Source organism: Hypanus sabinus, chromosome 19, assembly GCF_030144855.1.
Source record: "Hypanus sabinus isolate sHypSab1 chromosome 19, sHypSab1.hap1, whole genome shotgun sequence".
Taxonomy (NCBI): Eukaryota; Metazoa; Chordata; class Chondrichthyes; order Myliobatiformes; family Dasyatidae; genus Hypanus; species Hypanus sabinus.
In genome coordinates, this window is record NC_082724.1 from 1,817,451 (window position 1) to 1,841,371 (window position 23,921).

The 23,921-nt window shown below is 44.9% G+C and overlaps 1 protein-coding gene across 1 annotated transcript in view; it reads right to left on the minus strand.

The window, feature by feature from the left end:
- Window positions 1–7,019: 7,019 nt before the first annotated feature.
- Window positions 7,020–23,921, minus strand: part of lamb2 (laminin, beta 2 (laminin S)) — a 225,365-nt gene continuing 208,463 nt past the window's right edge. Inside the window, exons 29-33 of the mRNA XM_059943867.1 lie at window positions 23,517–23,724; window positions 20,141–20,282; window positions 15,577–15,753; window positions 12,129–12,288; window positions 7,020–10,056 (exon numbers count right to left, since the gene is read on the minus strand). Coding sequence (XP_059799850.1) covers window positions 9,920–10,056; window positions 12,129–12,288; window positions 15,577–15,753; window positions 20,141–20,282; window positions 23,517–23,724 — 824 coding nt within the window. The 3' untranslated portion in view covers window positions 7,020–9,919. The remainder of the gene's footprint in view (window positions 10,057–12,128; window positions 12,289–15,576; window positions 15,754–20,140; window positions 20,283–23,516; window positions 23,725–23,921) is intronic.

A 23,921-nucleotide genomic window follows, 5' to 3' on the forward strand; every position in this document is an offset into this window, starting at 1 on the left:
AATTGGTGACATCCTGGATGCTCTTCCACATGTGCTGCATGTCACCGCTGTCCTGGAAGTAACTGGATTAGCTGGGCGTGTGCAGGCTTTGCTCCTCTGATGGCTCGGGACAGTTTGGCCCTTGCTGTTGTTAAAGTTGCCTTGTCACCTGCTCTGAAGGCGGAGTCGTGGGACCTCAGCAGCGCACAGACCTCCGCGGTCATCCATGGCTTCTGGTTGGCGTGTATAGTGATGGTCTTGGACAGAGTAACATCATCAATGCACTTGCTGATGTAGCTGGTCACTGATGCTTTGATCAATTGGCTGGTAAGGATGTTGTGTTAGTTCAGACTAGCAAGGACGTGACGAGAGTAGATCTGCCTGGTACAAACCTGGAGAAGTGGGGCTATGGGCCATCCATTCTTTTAGAGAAGGGGGAGTGTAGCTGAGGTGAGGAATTCGGAGACAAGTTTCCTGCATCTAAAGGCGAAGACTTTAAGGACAAGTTGTTGTCATTTTCTGTGGGATGGGGGGTAGGAACAGTCTGATGTGAAAGGTCTAATGGGTCCCTCAGCGGCAGTGAAGACTTTGAGCTGGCTTCAGCAACTACCTCCCTGGTGGATAAATGCCAAAGTGCACCGGCAGAGAGCTGAAGTTATGGTAGGCTGAGAATGTTCTCGAGAGTGAAGCCAGCTCCTGAGGGGAGGAGGAATATGAGACTTGGGCAGAGCAGATCTTTCAGTTACTGGATGAGTGGCAGTGCTCTGATAAGATGAAAAGACAGTGACTGGTAGGGAGTCTAAAAGGTCCAGTTGCTGAGGAGGTGAGGTCCCATTTGCCACTTCTGCGGGCTACATGCAAGCACTAGAAAGTGTTTTTGGCACGATGAGAAGCCCACCGGAGCCGATAATGAGGTTCAGGAGCATGATCCAGCAGGAAGGGGAGAAACTGTTTGCCTACATTTTTCGGCTAGAGAGGCAGCTGCTTTGCTTCTGCCATAAAGGGACCATTCCACAGGCTGATAGGAATCAATTAAGGATGGACCAAGTGGTGAAGGGCGCAGAGTCATGTGACATGAATGTCTGGAAAGATGCGCCTGCCCCCCCTCACTTGTTGAGCTGATCAGGGAAGTATGGGAGGAGTAAAACATGATGGAGTGGGAGGCTTCTGTCAGCAGGGCACAGTACTCAGTAGCCTCTGTTGCTGAAGCAACCCCTGATGCCAGACAAGCTAGGGCTTTGCAGGATTTCATGAAAGATTTTAGAAACGAGGTATCTTGGCTGGTGCTGCCACCAAGTATGACAATAGGGAGTCAGACCCACTGGAGGGACTTAATAAGCAGAGGGCTGCTACTGGGTGGGGTCCCTTGACCAGAGGAACAACTGGTATTTTCTGTTACAACTGTGGTGAGGATGGACATTTCAAGCAGAAGCATGAAGGATAGGAAAACTTTTGAAAAATGAACCAATCGTTACTAAAGCAGAAGAGGAAGTCGGGAAACCAGAGGGACCCAATGAGGGAAGGGCCTGGCATCTCAGGGGGAATAAGTACAAATCAATGTATCAAGGGACTCACACGTGTGAACCCTTATTCCCGAAAGCTTAGTGGGGCTAAGCTCCAGTGTATTCATTTGGATCAAGGGTATTTATGCCAGAGCCATACTCCACACAGGTTCTCAGGTTATTCTACTGCACAGATCCTTCTACAGCCAGTATTTGACACATTTACCATTGACACCACTCAGTGCACTAGAGCTTTGGGGTTCTGGTACTGATGTCTACCCATAAGATGGTTTCTTGTCATTGAAGCTGGAGTTTTCGGAAGCAGATCTTGGAGTAGCTGAGGCCCTTGATACGTTGGTGTTGGTCCATCTGGACCTGATTGAGAAGGGTGAAGCTTCCATTCTTTTGGAGACAAAGACTCCTATTGTGAGGAGGTTAGTTGGAGCCTGCAAGGAGACAATTGGAGAGAGCTTTCTGAAAACCTTGTTCATTCAGAGCTGTTTTTGAGAATGTACAAGCTCATCCTAAACTGGATGATTAGCACAAATGAGGAACTGTGTGGTACATCCAGTCCAAACCAGTCTTGTTATGGCCTAGGGAAGTAGCTAGAATTACAGGAAACCCCAAATTTCCTGGAATGCCTGATGCCGAAGCCCTCCTGGTAGGTGCTCTGTAAGATCACAAAGAGGAGTCAAGCTCACTTGCTGGGGTACTGGTGAGGCCTGAACCGCAGAAACCATTGGCTGTACACATTAACAGGACAACAGTGATTGTCAGGAACACCTTGGAGAGAGAGATCACCCTCAGGTAAAGGATGTCAATAGCACATTTTTTTCCCTGTGACTGTAATGGCTAGCTTTCCTGTGAGAAAACCAGGAGAGAGACAATCTCCTGGATCAGGGAAGTTGACAGCCAAGTCATTCAACTTTGGTAACTCTCCAGTACCTAAAAATTGGAAAAGGAGACTAACGGAGAAGATGTTAAAGTTCAAGGATAACTTTTCTACTGATGTTTGATGTGTGTTGCTCCAAGAGTACTCGTCACAACATCCGAGTGACGGAGGACACCCCTGTTAGAAAGGTCTGGACGATTAACACCTATGGAGGTGGAAGACGTTCGACAGCATGTGCTGAAACTGCAGGAAGCTGGGATTATCATTCAGTCACAAGAGTCCCTATGCATCACTCATAATGGTGGTGAGGAAGAAGAATGGGAAAGTATGAATGTGTGTTGACTATTGGACACTAAACTGATGTAGAGTCCCTAACCAGCAGACTGTTCCATGAATCAAGGATGCACTGGCCTGCCTGAGTGGAGCAAAATGATTCAGCATGTTGGACCTAAGGAATGGGTATTATCAGATACCCGTGAGTGAAGCTGACAAAGAAAAGATGGGATTCATATGTGCATTTGATTCTTTCAGTTTGAAAGAATGACTCAGGGCATATCAGGATCACTGGCTACTTTCTAACATGTCATGGAGAAGACTGTTGAGGCCACGAACTTGCTTGAGGTGTTGGTGTACTGGGATGATTTAAAGTGACGTTTCACCACTGCCCCACTGCTGAACACCCAGACCCTTCTCAGCCGAGGTGGGTGCATTGGAGCTGTCCTCTCTCAGCGCTCGTCTCCGGATAGCCTGCTGCACCCTTGTGCCTTTCTTTCCTGTCGCTTCACGCTGGCCGATAGGAATTACGATGTTGGGGATTGGGGGCTTCTAACTATCAAGGCGGCCCTAGGACTAGCAACACTGGCTGGAGAGTGAGTAGGAATTGGTATTGTTAGTACAAAGACACCTCCAGATTTTGGAAGATCTGAGATCCAACTTTGTGCATATTTGTTTTATTTATAATGGACCCGTTGTTTTTTTTCTTTTTGATTGACATTCATAAATTCACCTTTTTTATAATTGTATACAGTGTATGATCTGTTATTTCTCACTGACGGGTGATAGCTGGTGGACAGCATTTACACAGTATTCACTCAGATTGGGGTGCACGTGGTCAAAACATCCCAGCTCTCCCAGTCTAGTGGGAGCCAAGTCATATTGACCCTAGATGTATGGAGTTTGAGAAAGGAGGTTTTCTCAATTGGCTTGTTAGCAAGGGGCTAACCAGTCATTTTTCTAGAGTCCCTCAGTAAAAAGGGGTTTAATGAACAAATGTCACTATCAACAAAAATTACTGGAGGAACTCAGCAGGTCAGCCAGCGTCTATGGAGGTGAATATAAACAGTTGATGTTTCAGACTGACACCATAAGACCATTAGAAATAGGAGCAGAATTAGGCCATTCAGCCCATCGAGTCTGCTCCACCATTCCATCATGGATGATCCCAGATCCTTGTACACCTTGTACACCTGCCTTTTCACCTTACCTTTTGATGCAGTGTCCAATCAGGAAACGATCAACTTCCACCTGAAATGTACCCAGACTTGGCCTCCACCGCAGTCTGTGACAGAGCATCCTACAGATTTACTATTTTCTACCCAAGAAATTACTCCTTACCTCTGTTCTAAAGAGTCACCCCTCAATTTTGAGGCTGTGCCCTCTAGTTCTGGATACCCCCACTATAGGAAACATCCTCTCCACATCCATCCTGTCTAGTCCTTTCAATATTCAATGGGTTTCAATCAGAACCCCTGCTCAACCTCCCCCCCCCCCCCCGCATTCTTCTAAATTCCAGTGAGTACAGGCCCAAAGCTGCCAAACACTCCTCACATGTTAACTCCTTCATTCCTGGAATCATCCTCATGAACTCCTCTGGACTCTCTCCAATGACAACACATCCTTTCTGAGATATGGACCCCAGAACTGTTGACAGTACTCCAAGTGTGGCCTGACTAGTGTCTTATAAACACTCAGCATTATCTCCTTTTATATTCTAATCCCCTTGAAATAAATGCCTACATTGCATTTGCCTTTACTACAGACTCAACCTGTAAATTAACCTTCTGGGAGTTTTGCACAAGGACTCCTGTCCCTTTGCATCTCTAATGTTTGAACCTTCTCCCTATTTATATAATAGTCCACTCTTGTTCCTTTTACCAAAATGTATTATCATACATTTCCCAATGCTGTATTCTATCTGCCACTTTTCCCCCCCATTCTTCCACAGGGCCAGACTCAATACCAGAGGCATGGACACAGTTGCTTCCCCCCAGGTAGGCTGCCCTCCCAACAGTACTCAAAATGGCAAACACGAGGAAATCAGCAGATGCTGGAAATTCAAGCAACACCCACAAAATGCTGGTGGAACACAGCAGGCTAGGCAGCATCTATAGGGAGAAGCGCTGTCAACGTTTCGGGCTGAGACCCTTCATCAGGACTAACTGAAAGGAAAGATAGTAAGAGATTTGTAAGTAGTGGGGGGAGGGGAAAATGCAAAATGACAGGAGAAGACCGGAGGGGGTGGGGTGAAGCTAAGAGGCGGAAAGGTTATTGGCAAAAGGGATACAGAGCTGGAGAAGGGAAAGGATCATGGGACGGGAGGCCTGGGGAGAAAGAAAGGGGGAGGGGAGCACCAGAGGGAGATGGAGAACAGGCAGAGTGATGGGCAGAGAGAGAAAAAAAAGGGAGGGGGAGAAAACTAAATATCTCAGGGATGGGGTAAGAAGGGGAAGAAGGGCATTAACAGAAGTTAGAGAAGTCAATGTTCATGCCATCAGGTTGGAGGCTACCCAGCCAGTATATAAGGTGTCTGACTCTAAGGTGACTTCTCTAACTTCCGTTAATGCCCCTCTTTACCCCATCCCTGATATATTTAGTTTTTCCCTCCCTTTTTTTTTCTCTCTCTGCCCATCACTCTGCCTGCTCTCCATCTCCCTCTGGTGCTCCCCTCCCCCTTTCTTTCTCCCCAGGCCTCCCGTCCCATGATCCTTTCTCTTCTCCAGCTCTGTATCCCTTTTGCCAATCACCTTTCCATCTCTCAGCTTCACCCCACCCCCTCCGGTCTTCTCCTATCATTTTGCAATTTCCTCTCCCCGCCACTTTCAAATCTCTTACTATCTTTCCTTTCAGTTAGTCCTGATGAAGGGTCTCAGCCTGAAACGTCAACAGCACTTCTCCCTATAGATGCTGCCTGGCCTGCTGCATTCCACCAGCATTTTGTGAGTACTCAAAATGGAGTACTTATTGTTAAGGAGGATGGCCACAGCGGTGCTCTCTGCTATCTGATGCTCTCCCCTTCCCTCTCCTGACAGTCACCCACTTATCTGTCTCCTGTGGCCCCAGTGTGACTACCTGCCTGTAGCTCCTATCAATCAGCTTCTCATTTTCCATAACCAAGCCAAAGGTCATTGAGTTGCATCTCCAGTTCCCTAACTTTGTAAATCTTTTGTTTGATTAAGCATTACAGGTTATATGTAAAAATAAGTGACTGGCATACACCACATCCTGCTAAAGTGAAAATGAAACTAATCACACACATCTCTGGGCTCCGTGTTTTTCTTTCAATTAGTTTTATGTTTTGGAGTTACAAAACATTCCTGATAGTGTAGAACGTGATCTGGGATCATGAGAAGTTTTGCAAGAATTGCACTCCCAAGTTTGAAACTGTTTTCAGTTTCCACTGCTTTGCTGTTGGTGCACGGTGGGTAGTGAGTGGTGCAAGTTCTCCTGAAGTCAGTGAACATCTTTTTTGTCTTGTTGACATTGAGAAAGAGGTTATTTGCTTGGCATCAGGTCTTGAACTCTTCCACTCCATAGGCCTTCTCATCATTGTCGGTGATGAGCCCCACCAGTCATTGGCGAAAAGGGAGGAGCAGTTGTGCATCCTGAATATCTGAGGTCTGTTTGTTAGTAAGTCCAACACCCAGTTGCACAGTTATGTATTTAGATTGAGGAAATAGGAGTTTGTTCACTAACGTCTTTAGGGCAATAGTACTGAATACTGAACTGAAATCCAGAAACAGAATTCTGACGCAAGTTTCCTTGTTTCTTGGGTGTGTCAGGACCAGGTGTTGGTAGAATGCGATGAGGATGTGTACAGATGATAAATTGGCTGGTTGAGTGGTGTAATCGTGCACATAATGTCAGCAAGACCAAGTAAGTTTGCAGATGACATGAAGGTTGGAAGTGTTGTGGATGGTGTAGAAGGTTGTCATAGTTACCACGGGATATAGATAGGATGCAGACTCAGCCAACTCCAACATGTGCAGAGCCCTCCCAGTCATCAAGGACATCTTCAAGAGGTCATGATCAAGAAGACAGCATCCACCAGTAAGAACACTCGCCATGCAGGACATGCCCTCTTCTCGGTACAGGGGAAAGATAAAAGTCTATAGATTACAAAAATCAATACCATTGGGAAGGAGGTACAGGAGTCTTAAGACACACATTCAACAATTCAGAAACAGCTTCATTCCCTGTATCAGATTTCTCAATGGTCCATTAATCCATGAATGGTAATCCCTTTTGCAGTATTTATTGATTTTTGTAATTATAGATTTTTATCTTTTCCCTGTACTGCTGCTGCAAAACAAAATATTTCACTTCATGGATTAGTGACAAATAAATTTGATTCTGATTTTGACAATAAGTTCAATATCTGAAGATCAATTTATTAGCAATTCTCCATCTACTTCGGAGGAAGATTAACAAGTTACTTTGGCATTTAGTGTTTTGGATCTTGCTTTGCTGAGCTGAAGGTGAAAAGCAAGGTTCCCAAGTCAACAATACATCAGCTGTTCAGCAGTTTGCATATCTTTAGAATAAGAAACATTTAATGGAAAGATCCATCTTGAACTCAGTGCATTGTTCTTGGCAGGATACTTGGTAGTGTGGAGGAGCAGAGGGATCTGGGGGTACATGTCCACGGATCCCTGAAAGTTGCCTCACAGGTAGATAGGGTAGTTAAGAAAGCTTATGGGGTGTTAGCTTTCATAAGTCGAGGGATAGAGTTTAAGAAACGCGATGTAATGATGCAGCTCTATAAAACTCTAGTTAGGCCACACTTGGAGTACTGTGTCCAGTTCTGATCGCCTCACTATAGGAAGGATGTGGAAGCATTGGAAAGGGTACCGAGGAGATTTACCAGGATGCTGCCTGGTTTAGAGAGTATGGATTATGATCTGAGATTAAGGGAGCTAGAGCTTTACTCTTTGGAGAGAAGGAGGATGAGAGGAGACATGATAGAGGTGTACAAGATATTAAGAGGAATAGACAGAGTGAACAGCCAGCGCCTCTTCCCCAGGGCACCACTGCTCAGTACAAGAGGACATGGCTTTAAGTTAAGGGGAGGGAAGTTCAAGGGGGATATTAGAGGAAGGTTTTTCACTCAGAGAGTGGTTGGTGCGTGGAATGCACTGCCTGAGTCAGTGGTGGAGGCAGATACAATAGTGAAGTTTAAGAGACTATTAGACAAGTATATGGAGGAATTTAAGGTGGGGGGGTTATATGGGAGGCAGGGTTTGAGGGTCGGCATAACATTGTGGGCCAAAGGGCCTGTAATGTGCTGTACTATTCTATGTTCAATGTTCTATGTTCCACATTTGCCTTCCTTAAGTAGAGAAAGATTAGAATGGTTAGGAAAGTGGGGAAATGAGTTATGAAAGGAATGGGTGCTCTGGGCATCTGTCTCTGAAAAGGCTTTCTTACCACCACTGCCAAGTTAAGAATTAATAAACTCAGTTTCCATCAAAAAAGAACTACTGGACCTTGTGTTTTTAAAGGCTGAATTGCCAAGGGAAAATAATTCTTTCTAAACATTAGTGAAAGGAAGATGCTGATCCTTCCCATTTGAATAATCTCTGTCAATATCTGATGTTATTATAATAAAGGCAAGAGCAAGTCTGAAATAACAAACCTCATCACTTACTCTGAATTAACCAATATTGGGATCGATAAAGTCATTAATTACAGGTTGCTGGTTGAATTGACTACAGAGATTCAGAAGATCTGGAAAAGAATATTTCACTTGTATATTTTCCCCTCCCTACTCCTCTTTCACACCAAATTTTAAGACCTGACAAATGTCTTGGGATATTGGATTTGATTAAAACTTGCCTTCAATGATCTATCTACAGATTACAACAGGACATTGACAGGATGCAGAGCTAGGCTGAGAAGTAGCAGATGGTGTTCAATCTGGAAAACTGTGAAGTGATCTACTTTGGAAAGTAAAACTTGAAGGCAGGGTATTGGATTAATGGAAAGATTCTTAGCACTGTGGAGGACCAGAGGGATCTTGGGCTTCACATCTATCAATCTGGCAAAGTTGCAGCATAAGTTGATGGTGTTAAAGTGTATGAAATGTTGGCCTTCATTAGTCAGGGGATTGAGTTCAAGAGCTACAAAGTAATGTTGCAGTCTGAAAAACTTTGGTTAGACCACACTTGGAGTATTGTGTTCAGTTCTGGTCACCTCATTACAGGAAGGATGTGGAAGCTGCAGGGAAGGTACAGAGGAGATTTGCATGTCTCATGAGGATAAGCTGAGCAAGCTAGAGCTTTTCCCTTTGGAGTGAAGGAGCATGAGAGATGACTTGATAGAGATGTACAGGGTGACAAGGCACAGATCAAGTGGAGAGTCGGAGACTCTAAGGCAAGGGTGAATCATTTTTAGCCTGACGGTCATCCTTGAGTAAGGACCCTCCCTTCAGGATGACATGGAGCCATGGGAGCAGGTGGTGCATACCACAAGTCCTGACAGCAGGCAGACAATTTCTGAAGAGTACTGACAATGGCTGGGTTTACTTATCTTGCGAAGACATAGCCCAGAAGGCGCCAGTGTTGAACTACTGTTGTACAATTTGCTAATAACAATCATGGTCAAAGGCCATGGTCTCCCATGTCATATGACACAGCACATAATGATGGTGATAATTTTAAGGAGATTTGAGAAACATATGGGGGTGGGTGGATATCAGAGGTGTTTTTTACACTGGGTGGTTGTGGAATGCCCTGCTAGGAGTGGTGGTAGAAGTAGATACATTAAGGGCATTTTAGAGACTCATAGATAGACAAATGGATGACAAAAAAAATGGAGGGCTATGTGGGAAAGATTAGGTTGATCTTGGAGTAGGTTAAAAGGTCAGCACAATACCAAAGGGCATATACTATGGGCGACATTGAAGCTAGATTTTTACAGGGCTCTTGGGCTGCTTCCACTGTTTCACACTGAAATAATCAGATTGTAGTTATAGAGCCGAACAGCATAGAAACACTCTTCAGCCCAAGTGGTCTATGACCATTAAGCTGCCTATCCAAGGTAGTCCCATTTTCCTGTGTTTGGCCCAAACTCCTGGATTTCCATGTCTTCAGGGCACTTGGGATGCCAGAGGGCTTGTGTTGGGGCAGTGGGGGAGAGGTACATGCACTAAAGAAAAACCAGAATGTGATGAGACATCATTAATCTGCAGTATAAACATTACATCTGAACAGCTGAGTGCTTGTGATACTGTGGATACCGTACAGGCTTGATTATACACACTTATTGTCATTCACTGGCAGGTGTTGTAGATGAGAATCTGATGTTTAATGGCTTTTAAAATGTCTTTCATCTTCTCCTCTAGACCATCTAGCTGTCGCGCCTTATCTTCCAAAATCTTCTCATTTTTTTCATACTGAATCTCAAGAACTGTTGGATAGGAGAAAATTCATCCAGTTAAGGTTGGAAGAACAATGAACTGCAGGTTTATAACATAGAATCAACACCAAACAATACTTCTTAAAGAAAATAGGACTTATGCCCAGAAGTCTCATCAACAGCATGCTTTAAGGAGTTAAGAGAGACAGTAAGGTGTAGAAAGAATTCCAGAGATCATGAGTGGTATAGTAGTGTTGTGGTTGGCATAATGCCATAACAGTGCCAGTGACTCAGGTTCAACTCTTGTCACTGTCTAAGGTGTCTGTCCCTTCTCTCTGTGACCATGTGGTTTTCCTCCGGGTGCTCCCATTTCCTCCCAAAATCCAAAGATGTATGGGTTAGTGGGTTAGTTGGTCACATGAGTGTAATTGGGCAACATGTGCTCATTGGACCACAAGGGCCTGTTACACTGCTAAATCTCTAAATCAAATAAAGATTACTGTACCGCTGAGATGGTTGCGAAGAATTGAGGATCAGGAGTACACCAGATCCAGAACGGAGGGACAGCAGAGACATTGAATTATACATTTCAGAAACAGGCTTTTTGGCCCACCTCATCCATGCTGACCAAGGTGCCTACCTGACTTTGTCCCTTTTCCCAGAGTTTGTTCCATATTCTTTTAAACCTCCCCTATCCAAATATTTAAGATTAGCTTTATTTGTGACACATACATCAAAACATACAGAGAAATACATTCTTTATGTCAACAACCAACACAATCTGAGGATTACACCAGCCAGCGACTGTCACCACACCTCTGGCACCAACATAGCATGCTCACAACTTGCCAACTCTAACCCTCAAGTCTTTGGAATGTGGGAGGAAACCAGAGCACCCAGAGGAAACCTACACAGTCAGAGAATTACAAACTCTTTACAGACAGCAGGGTGAATTGAACAAAGGTCACTGGCACTATAATGCATTATGTTAACTGTTACACTATCAAGCCAACCACAGCTCTGTCCAAATGTCTCTTAAATAGTGAGGTCTGTGTTTTTACAGTGAAGGGTACAGACAGGGTAAATGTTACCCTGGGGAATGGTGAGGCCTGTGTTGTTTACAGTGAGGGGTATAGACAGGGTAAATGTTACTCTGGGGAATGGTGAGGCCTGTGTTGTTTACAGTGAGGGGTACAGACAGGGTAAATGTTACCCTAGGGAATGGTGAGGCCTGTGTTGTTTACAGTGAGGGGTATAGACAGGGTAAATGTTACCCTGGGGAATGGTGAGGCCTGTGTTGTTTACAGTGAGGGGTATAGACAGGGTAAATGCTACCCTGGGGAATGGTGAGGCCTGTGTTTTTTACAGTGAGGGGTATAGACAGGGTAAATGTTACCGTGGGGAATGGTGAGGCCTGTGTTGTTTACAGTGAGGGGTATAGACAGGGTAAACGTTACCGTGGGGAATGGTGAGGCTTGTGTTGTTTACAGTGAGGGGTATAGACAGGGTAAATGTTACCGTGGGGAATGGTGAGGCCTGTGTTGTTTACAGTGAGGGGTATAGACAGGGTAAATGTTACCGTGGGGAATGGTGAGGCCTGTGTTGTTTACAGTGAGGGGTATAGACAGGATAAACGCAAGCAGGCCTTTTTCCACAGAGGTTGGGAGAGACTACAACAAGAGATCATGGGTTAAGTATGAAAGGTGAAATATTTAAGGGGAATATTCACTCAAAGGGTGCTGTGAGTGTTGAATGAGCTGCCAGTGGAAGTGGTGTAAGTGGGTTCAATTGTAACATTTAAGAGAAGTTTGGATATGTACATACATGGGAAATGTATAGAGGGCAATGGTCTGGGTGCAGATCCATGGAACCAGGCAGAATTACAGTTCAGCATGAACTAGATGGGCCAAAAAGCCTGTTTCTGTGCTGAAGAGTTCTTTGAGTCTTAAACCTATTTAGTTTGAGTTATAGCCACTTTAACCACTGTCCATGACAGCTATGATGTCTCTTTCTCAGTGAAATCCGACCAGTGCTTAGTGCTTAGTAGGTGCAGGAACTTGCATGAGAAAGGTCACAAACAGTTCAAGATTCTGGCTTTGAAAGTACATGTGGTATCATCTCACCATTCAGCCTCTTCAACTTGTCCTGCGCATCCCTCAGCAGGTCCTTGGCTTCATCCCGAAGGCTCTCTGCCTTGTGTTTTGCACTGAAGACCGTACCACTCTTCCGGTCTACCAGACCATGCACTGTTTTGTATTTGTCTGTGAGAGGACCGTGCAACATCTGCAAGAAAAACCAAATGTAATCTTGAGGTATTGAAGGACAGAGAAAGAGCAGCTGGGTCAGTTAGGACTATACACTCTTCCCCCTTAACGCTGTCCATCCCAGTCCATAACCATCTTCAGGTGCATTCACAATGAGGTCACTTGGGTTGTGTGTACCAGCTGGGAAAGAAGTGAGAAATCCGTCCCCTTCCATCAGTTTTTGTAGATGTAAGATAGGTGCTAACTGGCTACCTAACTGACGTTGAATCTCATGCCCTCCCCAAGTGTTTCACTGACAAAGAGTATGGACCCATTTTTTCTCTTGAGGTGAAAATGCATAATTTTTGCAGTTAGACGCAGGACCTGACTGTTACATTGCTAGGATCAGTAAGAAACCTGATCACTACAATGAGCAGTCAGTCCTTTTGTAAGTGAGATTTCTTATTTTAAAAACATACAATACATCTGAGATATGCAGATAGAAGAATACAGGTACAGTATTATGTATACTGTATAATACAGTCCTTATGTATAATACAGTCGGCCCTCCTTATATGCGGGTTCCACATGCGCTGATTCAGCCAACCGCAGATCGGGAAAACCCAGAAGTTCTCTCTCCAGCACTCATTGTTTGCCTCACGTCTCATTCTGTGAAAAAATGGCTACTAAAAAGCAATTAAGTGGTCAAAGCAATTCCTCAAAGGCTAAGAGGAAGGTAAAGTGCTATCTCTCACGGAGAAAGTAGCAATCTTAGATCTTTTGAGAAGTGGCATGTCCCTTGCTGAAGTGGTCCTCAGCCCTCAACCTCCACAGATCCTGACTTTAGTATTATTGAGCCTCCTCCAAAGCATCCTTATTCCCTAAACAAGACAGTATAACAACTATTTACATAGCATTTCCCCTGTGTTAGGTATTATAAGTACTGGAATCTAGAGATGGTTAAAAGTATTACTCGTTGTTTGAGCATTGTTCATCTCGCATCTCATTTGTTCGCTACTTATGTTGTGAGTGAGAGGAAGGAATTTAAAGCTAGTAAGGGATGGCTGGCTAGCTATGTAAAGCGCTACAGCCTCAAGAACTTAAAGATCACGGGAGAATGGGAATCGGCTGATGCCGAGGCGGCATCAGTGTTCCCAGAAGAGCTACGATGGTCGTGTCTGTACTGAACATGTTCAGACCCCTTTTTTTCTTGTCATTATTCCCTAAACAAGACAGTATAACAACTATTTACATAGCATTTACATTGTATTAGGTATTATAAGTAATCTAGAGATGATTTAAAGTATATAGGAGGATGTACGTAGGTTATATGCAAATACTACACCATTTTATATAAGGGACTTGAGCATCCGCGTTTTTTGGTATCCATGGGGGTCCCGGAACCAATCTGCCACGGATAAGGAGGGCCGACTGTATATATTATATGTGCAATTTGTCTTCTTTGTTCATATGGTTGTCTGTCTTATGTATAGTTTTTCATTAATTCTATTGTATTTCCTTATTTTCCTGTAGATGCCTGCAAGAAAATGAATCTCAAGGTAATATAAGTCCCCAGGGCCTGACAGAATATTCCCCAGGCTGCTCCACGAGGTGAGAGAAGAGATTGCTGAGCCTCTGGCTAGGATCTTTATGTCCTAGTTGTCCACAGGAATGGTACTGGAGGATTGGAGGGAGGCAAATGTTGTCCCCTTGTTCAAATAAGGTAGTAGGGATAGTCCAGGTAATCATAGACCAGTGAGCCTTACGTCTGTGGTGGGAAAGCTGTTGGAAAAGATTCTTAGAGATAGGATCTATGGGCATTTAGAGAATCATGGTCTGATCAGGGACAGTCAGCATGGCTTTGTGAAGGGCAGATCGTGCCTAACAAGCCTGATAGAGTTCTTTGAGGAGGTGACCAGGCATATAGATGAGGGTAGTGCAGTGGATGTGATCTACATGGATTTTAGTAAGGTATTTGACAAGGTTCCACATGGTAGGCTTATTCAGAAAGTCAGAAGGCATGGGTTCCAGGGAAGTTTGGCCAAGTGGATTCAGAATTGGCTTGCCTGCAGACGGTCATGGTGGAGGGAGTACATTCAGATTGGAGGGTTGTGTCCCACAAGGATCTGTTCTGGGACCTCTACTTCTCATGATTTTAATTAACGACCTGGATGTGGGGGTAGAAGGGTGGGTTGGCAAATTTGCAGACGATACAAAGGTTGGTGGTGTTGTAGATAGTGTAGAGGATTGTCGAAGATTGCAGAGAGACATTGATAGGATGCAGAAGTGGGCTGAGAAGTGGCAGATGGAGTTCAACCCGGAGAAGTGTGAGGTGGTACACTTTGGATGGACAAACTCCAAGGCAGAGTACAAAGTAAATGGCAGGATACTTGGTAGTGTGGAGGAGTAGAGGGATCTGGGGATACATGTCCACAGATCCCTGAAAGTTGCCTCACAGGTAGATAGGGTAGTTAAGAAAGCTTATGGGGTGTTAGCTTTCATAAGTTGAGGGACAGAGTTTAAGAGTCACGATGTAATGATGCTATTCTATAAAACTCTGTTTAGGCCACACTTGGAGTACTATGTCTAGTTCTGGTCGCCTCACTATAGGAAGGATGTGGAAGCATTGGAAAGGGTACAGAGGAGATTTACCAGGATGCTGCCTGGTTTAGAGTGTATGCATTATGATCAAAGATTCAGGGAGCCAGGGCTTTACTCTTTGGAGAGAAGGAGGATGAGAGGAGACATGACAGAGGTGTACAAGATATTAAGAGGAATAGACAGAGTGGATAGCCAGCGCCTCTTCCCTAGGGCACCACTGCTCAGTATAAGAGGACATGGCTTTAAGGTAAGGGATATTAGAGAAAGGTTTTTTAGAGTGTGTGGCGGAGGCAGATACACTAGTGAAATTTAAGAGACTACTAGACAGGTATATGGAGGAATTTAAGGTGGGGGGTTATATGGGAGGCAGGGTTTGAGTGTCAGCACAACATTGTGGGTCGAAGGGCCTGTAATGTGCTGTACTATTCTAAAAAAAATATAGCATTTTGATAGTAAGTTTACTTTTAACTTTTTCTTTTGAGTTTTTTAGGGTTACTGTAACTTCATTAAAGGAGTAGATAAGCTTCCTCAAATCTAAACTGTTGGTCCCTGCACTCATGCTAAAGGAAATGGTTTTAACAAAGTGAGGACATGCACCAAACAATGGTGGGGGTCACAGGAGTCATCAGAACAGAAAGAGATCAGCAGCTCAATGTTCCCACAGCCGTACATGATAAGAGCTCCCCAGTCATCTACAACGCTGAGAGTCTGCTCTCTTTGGTTGTACCTGTTTGGCCTCATTGGCTTTATCCCGTGCTGATGTAGCTGTTCCTACTGCCTGGGATGCCACCAGGTTATTGCTGGCACGTTTCATTTTGAGTGCGTTGATTCCACTGTCTAGCTGTGTTAGCCGATCCATCGCTTCCATCAGCTCCCTCTCTGCACTCGCTGTTCTGTTCCGGATCTGCCAAAAAGTGGGAGAAAGAGACCAGCTCACCATCAGTAATGCCTTGAAGCAGTGTACACTACCCAATCCATCACAGGCATAGCCGTCCCCACCATTGAGCATACCTACAAGGGGCACTGCCACAAGAAAGCAGCTTCCATCATCAAGGACCTTCACCAGCCAGGTTATGCTCTCTTCTACCAATGGGTAGGAGATACAGGAGTTCTAGGTCCCATACCACCAGGTCCAGGAACAGTCATTACCCCCTCAATCATCACTACCAGCATGGATAACTACACTCACCTCAGCCCTGAACTCAACATTGGATCCTTTCAGATCTACTTTCAAGGATTCTATCATTCATGTTCTGTTTGCTTGTTGTTTATTATTTACATAATTTGTCTCGTTGTGTCAGTCTTTGTTTACATATATCTTTCACAAATTCTATTGTATTTCTTTATTTTCCTGTCATTCCTTAAGGTTGTTATTGCTGGGGGTGGTAGTGGGGATAAGCTCTCATTACCTATTAAGTGCTCCCAAATAGTGTGCGACTCAAATAGCCCAGCTCCTGCCCTTCATGTATGGCTTAGCTACTAAACCCAGTGGAACTGTTTCTACTGACAGGAAAAGGGGCAAAGGCAGGTTACTGGTGTCTTAAAACCTGTCACTTTGGGTAGATAGGACTCATCAGCAGTGACTGACAGCTCATCGAAGAGAAGGAAAACTCTGGTCTCAAACATCTGCTGCCTTGCATCTATACCCACTCATGGGGAAAGCTTTGGGAGTAAACCCTGAGGAAAAAATCCAGATCTGGAGCCCCTAAAGCAGTCCTATGTTGAGTTCAATGCTGACTGGCACCAAACTGTATCGGTCTCTGCTGTTCCTTTGGGTTTATCAGATGCATGGAGAGGGGGAGCTGGCTATATGGGCAACAGCTTGCTCTCCATGTTGTACAGCCAAGGCTTGTGTATCTAGATAGCTAGGATGCAACTTCCATGGTCGACCCTGACTGATTGAAGCCTTAGTCACTTACTCTTTATATTCTATGCCTGCAAGAATATGAATCTCAATATGGTGACCCATATGTACTTTGATAATAAGTTTACTTTGACTTTCACAATGTGCTCCTCATCTCAGTAACTCACATTACTGGTGAAGAGTGGGTCCAGTGAACAAAGTCATCGGCAGAGCAGCAGTCCATGGTACAGCAGACACAGTGAGTGTCCTGGATAGTTCAATCAGCACACCGACAGGCGGAAAGATCTGAATTATCAGATAGTTTGAAGCTGCTGATGAGGGTTGCAGTGAGGCAGTCCCCAGTTCCGTTTCTGACAACTCCTCAGAGATTGGAAATGTGCATGTGGGAAACAGCAGTGATGAGAGAGTGAGCAGAATCTTAATCTGAATCAGAATTAGATTTAATATCACTGGCATATATCGTGAAATTTGTGTCAGAAGTACATTGCCATGCATAATAATGAAAAAAAAATGTATCAATTACAATAGGAAATATACATAAAAGTTAAGTAAGTAGTGCAAAAAAATTCTGATGTAGTATTCATGGTTTCATGGACCATTCAGAAATCCGATGGCTGAGGGGAAGAAACTGTTCCTGAAACATTGAGTGTGTGTCTTCCAGTTCCTGTACTTCTAACATGATGGTAGCAATAAGAAGAGGGCTTGTCCTGAGTGATGGTGGTTTTGAGGCATTGCCTTTTGAAGATGTCTTGGATGCTGGGGAGCCTGGTGCCCATGATAGAACTGGCTGAATTTACAACTTTCTGCAGCTTCACCCGATCCTATGCAGTGGCCCCTCCATACCAGATTGTGAAGCAACCAGTTTGGTTTGTTGCTCAATGAATAATATACATGTAAAGAATCATATAAAACATTTCTTCTTTCTCATGTATTGTTCTTTAAGTTCCAGAGAAGTGGACAGGACAATGGGAATGTCAGAAAGGAGGGGAGGCCATGGTTGCTGAGAGTTTAGAAGAATGAAGGGAATCTCGTTGAAACCTATTGAATGTTGAAAGGCCAAGATAGAAGGATGACCCTTTAGAACGGAGATGAGGAGGAATTTCTTTAGCCAGAGAGTGGTGAATCTCTGGAATTCATTGTCATAGACAGTTGTGGAGGCCAAGTCATTGGATATAATTAAAGTGGAGGTTGATAGGTTATTGATTATTCAGGGTGTCAAAGGTTACAGGGAGAAGGCAGAAAGGGGTGGAGAAGGATAATAAATTAGCCATGATGGAATGATGGAGTAGACTCAATGGGCTGAATGGCTTTATTCTATTCCTATGTCTTATGCTTTTATGGGATGAATTATTGGGGCTGTTGTAGGCTTATAAAGAAATGTGATGTGTTGCAAATACAAGGACAGGATATACTACTGATGGAAAAATCAAATAATTTTAGCAGGATGTTGCCTGGATTAGACAGCACGGGTTATAATGGGAGATTAATTGGACAAACTTGGGCTGTTTTCTAGGGAGTGACAAAGGCTGAGGGGAGATCTGGTAGAGGTTTATAAGATTATGAGAGGCATTGATAGAGTAGACAGGGAGTATCTGTTTCCCAGAGTTGAAATGCCTAATACCAGAAGGTATACATTCAGTTTGAGAGGGGGTAATTTTAAAGGAGATGTGAGGGGGGAGTTATTTTACAGAGCGTGGTGGGTGCCTGGAATGCACTCTCAGTGGTGGCGGCAGAGTCAGATACATTAGAGACAGTTAAGAAACGTTTAAATAGTCATGAATATGAGGAAAATGGAAGGATATGGACATTGTTTGGGCAGAAGAGATTATGAATAAACTCTTTTCGGGCTTCCAGCTGGGTACAGTCATCAATTTTAACCAACATTTTGATGACAAACTCTGCCATTTTCATCAGGGATGATTATGTTTAGTTGGCATTTGGATTACTAATTTAATTGGTTTGGCACAGCATTGTGGGTTGAAGGGCCTGTTCCTGTGCTGTACAAGTCCATGTTCTCTGTTGTATGTTCCAAAACCAAAGACAATATCACAGATGGAGTCTGAATGGTGATCCTGGCTTTAAATAGGTTAAGTGAGTTGACCTTGGTTACATGTACTGAGGTACAGTTAAAATCTTGTCTTGCATATACAAAAAAATTAATTACTCAGTGTATTGAGATAGAACAAGAATGCAGAATAAAGTGTAACAGCTACAGAGAAAGTGTAGTGCTGACACTCAGTAAGGTGCAAAGCCATAACAAAGTAGATTGTGAGGTCAAATGTCCTCTTATTGTACTAGGAAAACATTCAACAGCTGGATAGAGGCTGTCCTTGAGCCTGCTGGGACATGCTTTCGAGCTTTTGTATCATCTGCTCAATGGGAGGGGGAGAAGAAAAAATGCCCAGGGTGGGTGGGGTCATTGATTATGCTGATTGCTTTACTGAGGCTTTGAGAAGTGTAGACAGAGTCCATGGAGGGGAGGCTAGTATCTGTGATGTGCTGAGCTATGTCAATCACTCTATGAAGTTCCTTCTGCCAAAAGAGGAATTTCCCAGTGGCCTACTATTTTAATTCCTATTCCCATTCCTGTTCTGGCATATTGCTTTATGGCCTCCTGTTTGCTATGATGAGGCCACTCTCAGGATGGAGGAGTAACATCTCATATTCCATCTGGGTAGCATGAACATCGATGTTTCCTTCTGGTTAAAAAAAAATGTCCCCCTCCCCCCTTCTTCCATTCCCCATTCTGGCCTCATACCTATTCTCCATTCCTGCCTATCACCTCCCCGTCGTATCCAACTTTCCTCCCTTTCTCCTATGGTCCACTCTCCTCTCCTATCAGCTTCCATTTTATCCAGCCCTTCCTTTAACTTTACCACCCACGTAGCTTCACCTATCACCTTCTAATTATCCTCCCAATCTCCATCTTTTTATTCTTCCCTCTTCCTTTCCAGTCCTGAAGAAGGGTCCTCGGCCCAAAATGTTGACTGTTTATTCCTCTCTAAAGATGCTGTTCCTCCAACATTTTGTGTGTTGTCTTGGATTTCCAGCATCTGCAGAATCTCTGTTGTTTATGAGTTGCCTAACCAAGCTGTGATGCATCCAGATCGAAGCTTTCTCAGGTGCATTGATAAAAACTGGTGAGGGCCAAAGAGGACATGCAAAATTTCTTCATACAAAACACAATTATGACACAGGAGTGAAATCAAGGAGCAGATTTTAACAGACAAGCCCTTGTAGTTTGGGACTCTTCATTGAGAGGCTTCACTCTGAGTTTCTGTTAAATTGTTTAATGACTAGATCAAATGATTTTTGTTGGGTATCAGAGATTGAGAATTAAAAACCGGTGAATGAAACACTTTGGGGAAGGGCATGCCCATGTTCTATGGCCAATCTCACAAGGATTATATCAGCAGCTCCTCCTCACCCCATTCAGTGTCTGGTCACTCTCCTCGATGTCTCCCTTGGCTTGTCTGATTGCTGTTTGCGCAGCATCCTGAGCTCGGCCTGCCTCCTCTAGGGCTTGCTTCACCGCCTCAGCCGTGTTCTTCACATTTTCTGCACGGCTCCTTGACAGGAAAATAAACCAACAGTCCAATGCACATTCCAAACTCAAAAACAGAGAGAGATATACGAAAGAGTAACAGAGAGACTGAGAGGTATATGAAAGAGTAACAGAGACAGAGAGATATACGAAAGAGTAACAGAGAGACAGATTATATGAAAGAGTCACAGAGAGACAGAGAGATATACGAAAGAGTAACAGAGATTATATGAAAGAGTAACAGAGAGACAGAGAGAGATACGAAAAAGTAACAGAGAGACCGAGAGATATACAAAAGAGTAACAGGGAAACCGAGAATGCCATGGAGAATGGAAGTGTTCTGCACACACAATAGCCCATTATCTCCTGCCGCGACCTTGCTGTCTCACTGAGCCTCTGACTTTTTCTGCACTAGTCATAGAGTCACAGCACACATACAGGCCCTTCAGACCTTCTAGTCCATTTCATCCTGGTCTTCTGACTAGTCCCATTGACCTGCACCTGGCCCATCCATATCCTATATCCTGTTGGGCCCTACATGTACTATACTTATCCAAACTTCTCTTAAATGTTGAAATTGAACCCACATCCACCACTCATTCCACACTCTCCCCACCCTCAGAGTGAAGTAGTTCTATACTCTCTGATACAATCTCCCATTGATTGCCTCTCTCCCATAACAGGAGTGGCAGAAACAACTGAGCAAGACCCCTGAGTGAGAGGGATAGTTGCATCATTTGATCTCGGTGCTGGAAATGCCCCTTTCTCACTGCTTACCTTCTCACCTGTCACCTGTCTTCCCCCTGGTTCCACTCCTCCTTCCCTTTCTAATATGGTCCACTGTCCACTCCTATCAGATTCCTTCTTTTCAGCCCTTTACCTTTTCTACCCATCTGCTCCCAGTTTCACCCACCCTCCCACCTAACCCCCTCCCCGGGTCTCAACCATCACCTGCCAGCTTGCACTCCTCCCTCTCCCCCCTTATATTTTGGCTTCTTCTCCCCTGCCCCCCCCCCCCCCCGCCTTGCCAGTCCTGATCAGAATCAGGTTTATTATCACTGGCATGTGTCGTGAAACTTGTTAACTTAGCAGCAGCAGTTCAATGCAATACTTAATAAAGAAAAAAATATAAATAAATAAATTGAATAGATATACATATTGAATAGATTAAAAATCATGCAAAAACAGAAATAATATCTATTAAAAGAGTGAAGTAGCGTTCACAGATTCAATGTCCATTTAGGAATCAGATGGCAGAGAGAAAGAAGCTGTTCCTGAATTGCTGAGTGTGGCCCTTCAGGCATCTTTACCTCCTACCTGATGGTGACAATGAGAAAAGGGCATGCCCGGGGTGCTGGAGGTCCTTAAAAATGGATGCTGCCTTTCTGAGACACTGCTCCTTGATGATGTCCTGGGTACTTTGTGTAGGCTAGGACATTTAGGCTAGTACCCAAGATGGAGCTGACTAAATTTACAACCCCCTGCAGCTTCTTTCGGTCCTGTGCAGTAGCCCCATCCTCCCCACCCCATACCAGACAGTGATACAGCCTGATAGAATGCTCTCCACATATCATATATAGAAGTTTTTGAAGTATAGTCGCTGCCTTGTCTTCTTTATAGCTGCATCGATACGTTGAGACCAGCTTAGTTCCTCAGAGATCTTGACACACAGGAACTTGAAACTGCTCACTCTCTCCACTTCCGAACTCTCTACGAGGATTGGTGTGTGTTCCTTCATCCTACCGTTCTGGAAGTCCACAATCAGCTCTTTCATCTTACTGACATTGAGTGCAAGGTTGTTGCTGTGACACCACTCCACTAGTTAGCATATCTCACTCCTATACACCCTCTCGTCTCCATCTGAGATTCTACTAACAATTGTTGTATCATCAGCAATCGATGATATTTGAGCTATGCCTAGCCACAGAATCATGGGTATAGAGGGAGTAGAGCAGTGAGTTAAGCACACACCCGAGGTGCACCAGTGTTGATCGTCAGCAAGGAGGAGATATTACCACCAAACCGCAGAGTGTGGTATCTCAGGAAGTCAAGGACCCAATTGCAGAGGGAGGTACAGAGGCCCAGGTTCTGTAACTTATCAATCAGGATTGTGGGAATGATGGTGTTAAATGCTGAGCTACAGTCCTGACATAGTAGTTTGAATTATCCAGGTGGTCTAAAGCTGTGTGAAGAGCCATTGAGATAGCGTCTGCTGTTGACCTATTGTGGCGATAGGCAAATTGCAGTGGGTCCAGGTCCTTGCTGAGGCAGGAGTTCAGTCTAGTCAGGGTCTGGGCCTGAAACTTCAACAGTTTACTCCTCTCTATAGATGCTGCCTGACCCGCTGAGTTCACCAGCATCTTGTGAGTGTTGTTCTGGATTTTCAGCAACTGCAGAATCACTGATGTTTATGACTAGACACTGGTTTTCCCAGTTTCACCGACACTGGTAGATGAATGGCAGGAGCTGAAGAGCATTTGAATATGGACTTTCTATGTGAACCTTCCCTGTGGATATTCTACTGTGGACCTACTGCAGTGAATCTACTGTGTGGACGTAGCATATGGTCGTTCCACTGCGGACCTGCCGGGTGGACGTTCCACTGCGGACCTGCCACGGTACCTTCCGCGTGGACATTCCACTGCGGACCCGCCACATGACCTTCCGTGTGGACGTTCCACTGCGGACACGCCACATGACCTTCCGCGTGGACATTCCACTGCGGACCCGCCACATGACCTTCCGTGTGGACGTTCCACTGCGGACCCGCCACATGACCTTCCGCGTGGACGTTCCACTGTGGACCCGCCACATGACCTTCCGTGTGGACCTTCCACTGCGGACCTGCCACGGTACCTTCCGCATGGAAGTTCCACTGCGGACCTACCACGTGGACATTCAACTGCGGACCCGCCACGTGACCTTCTGTGTGGACGTTCCTCTGCGGACCTACCGTGTGGACGTTCCACTGCGGACCCGCCACATGACCTTCCGTGTGGACGTTCCACTGCGGACCCGCCACGTGACCTTCCGTGTGGACGTTCCTCTGCGGACCTACCACGTGGATGTTCCACTGCGGACCTACCACGTGGACGTTCCACTGCGGACCTGCCACATGGACATTCCACTGTGGACCTACCGTGTGACCTTCTGTGCGGACGTTCCAACTCAGACCTATCGTGTGGATGTTCTGCTGTGGGTCTACCATGTGGATGTACCGCTGTGGACATAAAACATGGACATTCTGCCATGGACCTACCGTGCCCTTCTTGCATCCTGAAGGAGCTGACTAGCTCTCCTCACATCATCGGCAGTTTGATCCAAGATGTCATCCACATTAGATAAACTGCTGACCTTGTCCTTGATCTCCTCTGCGAGGTGGCGGATTTGCTGTGGGGAGGCAGGGATCGAGAGCTGGAGCACCTGACTGGCTACCTTCTCAATGCTGTCGGGGTCCGCACCCTCCTCTACGGAGACACAGCATAGAACATTACAACACTGAACAGACACTTCAGCCCACTATACTGAGCCGATCATTTAACCAACTTAAGACCAACCCAACCCTTCCCTCCCAAATAGCCCTCCATTTTTCTATCACCCATGTGCCACAGGGTCTCCTAAATGACCCTAATGTATCTTCCTCTACCATCACACTGACAATGCA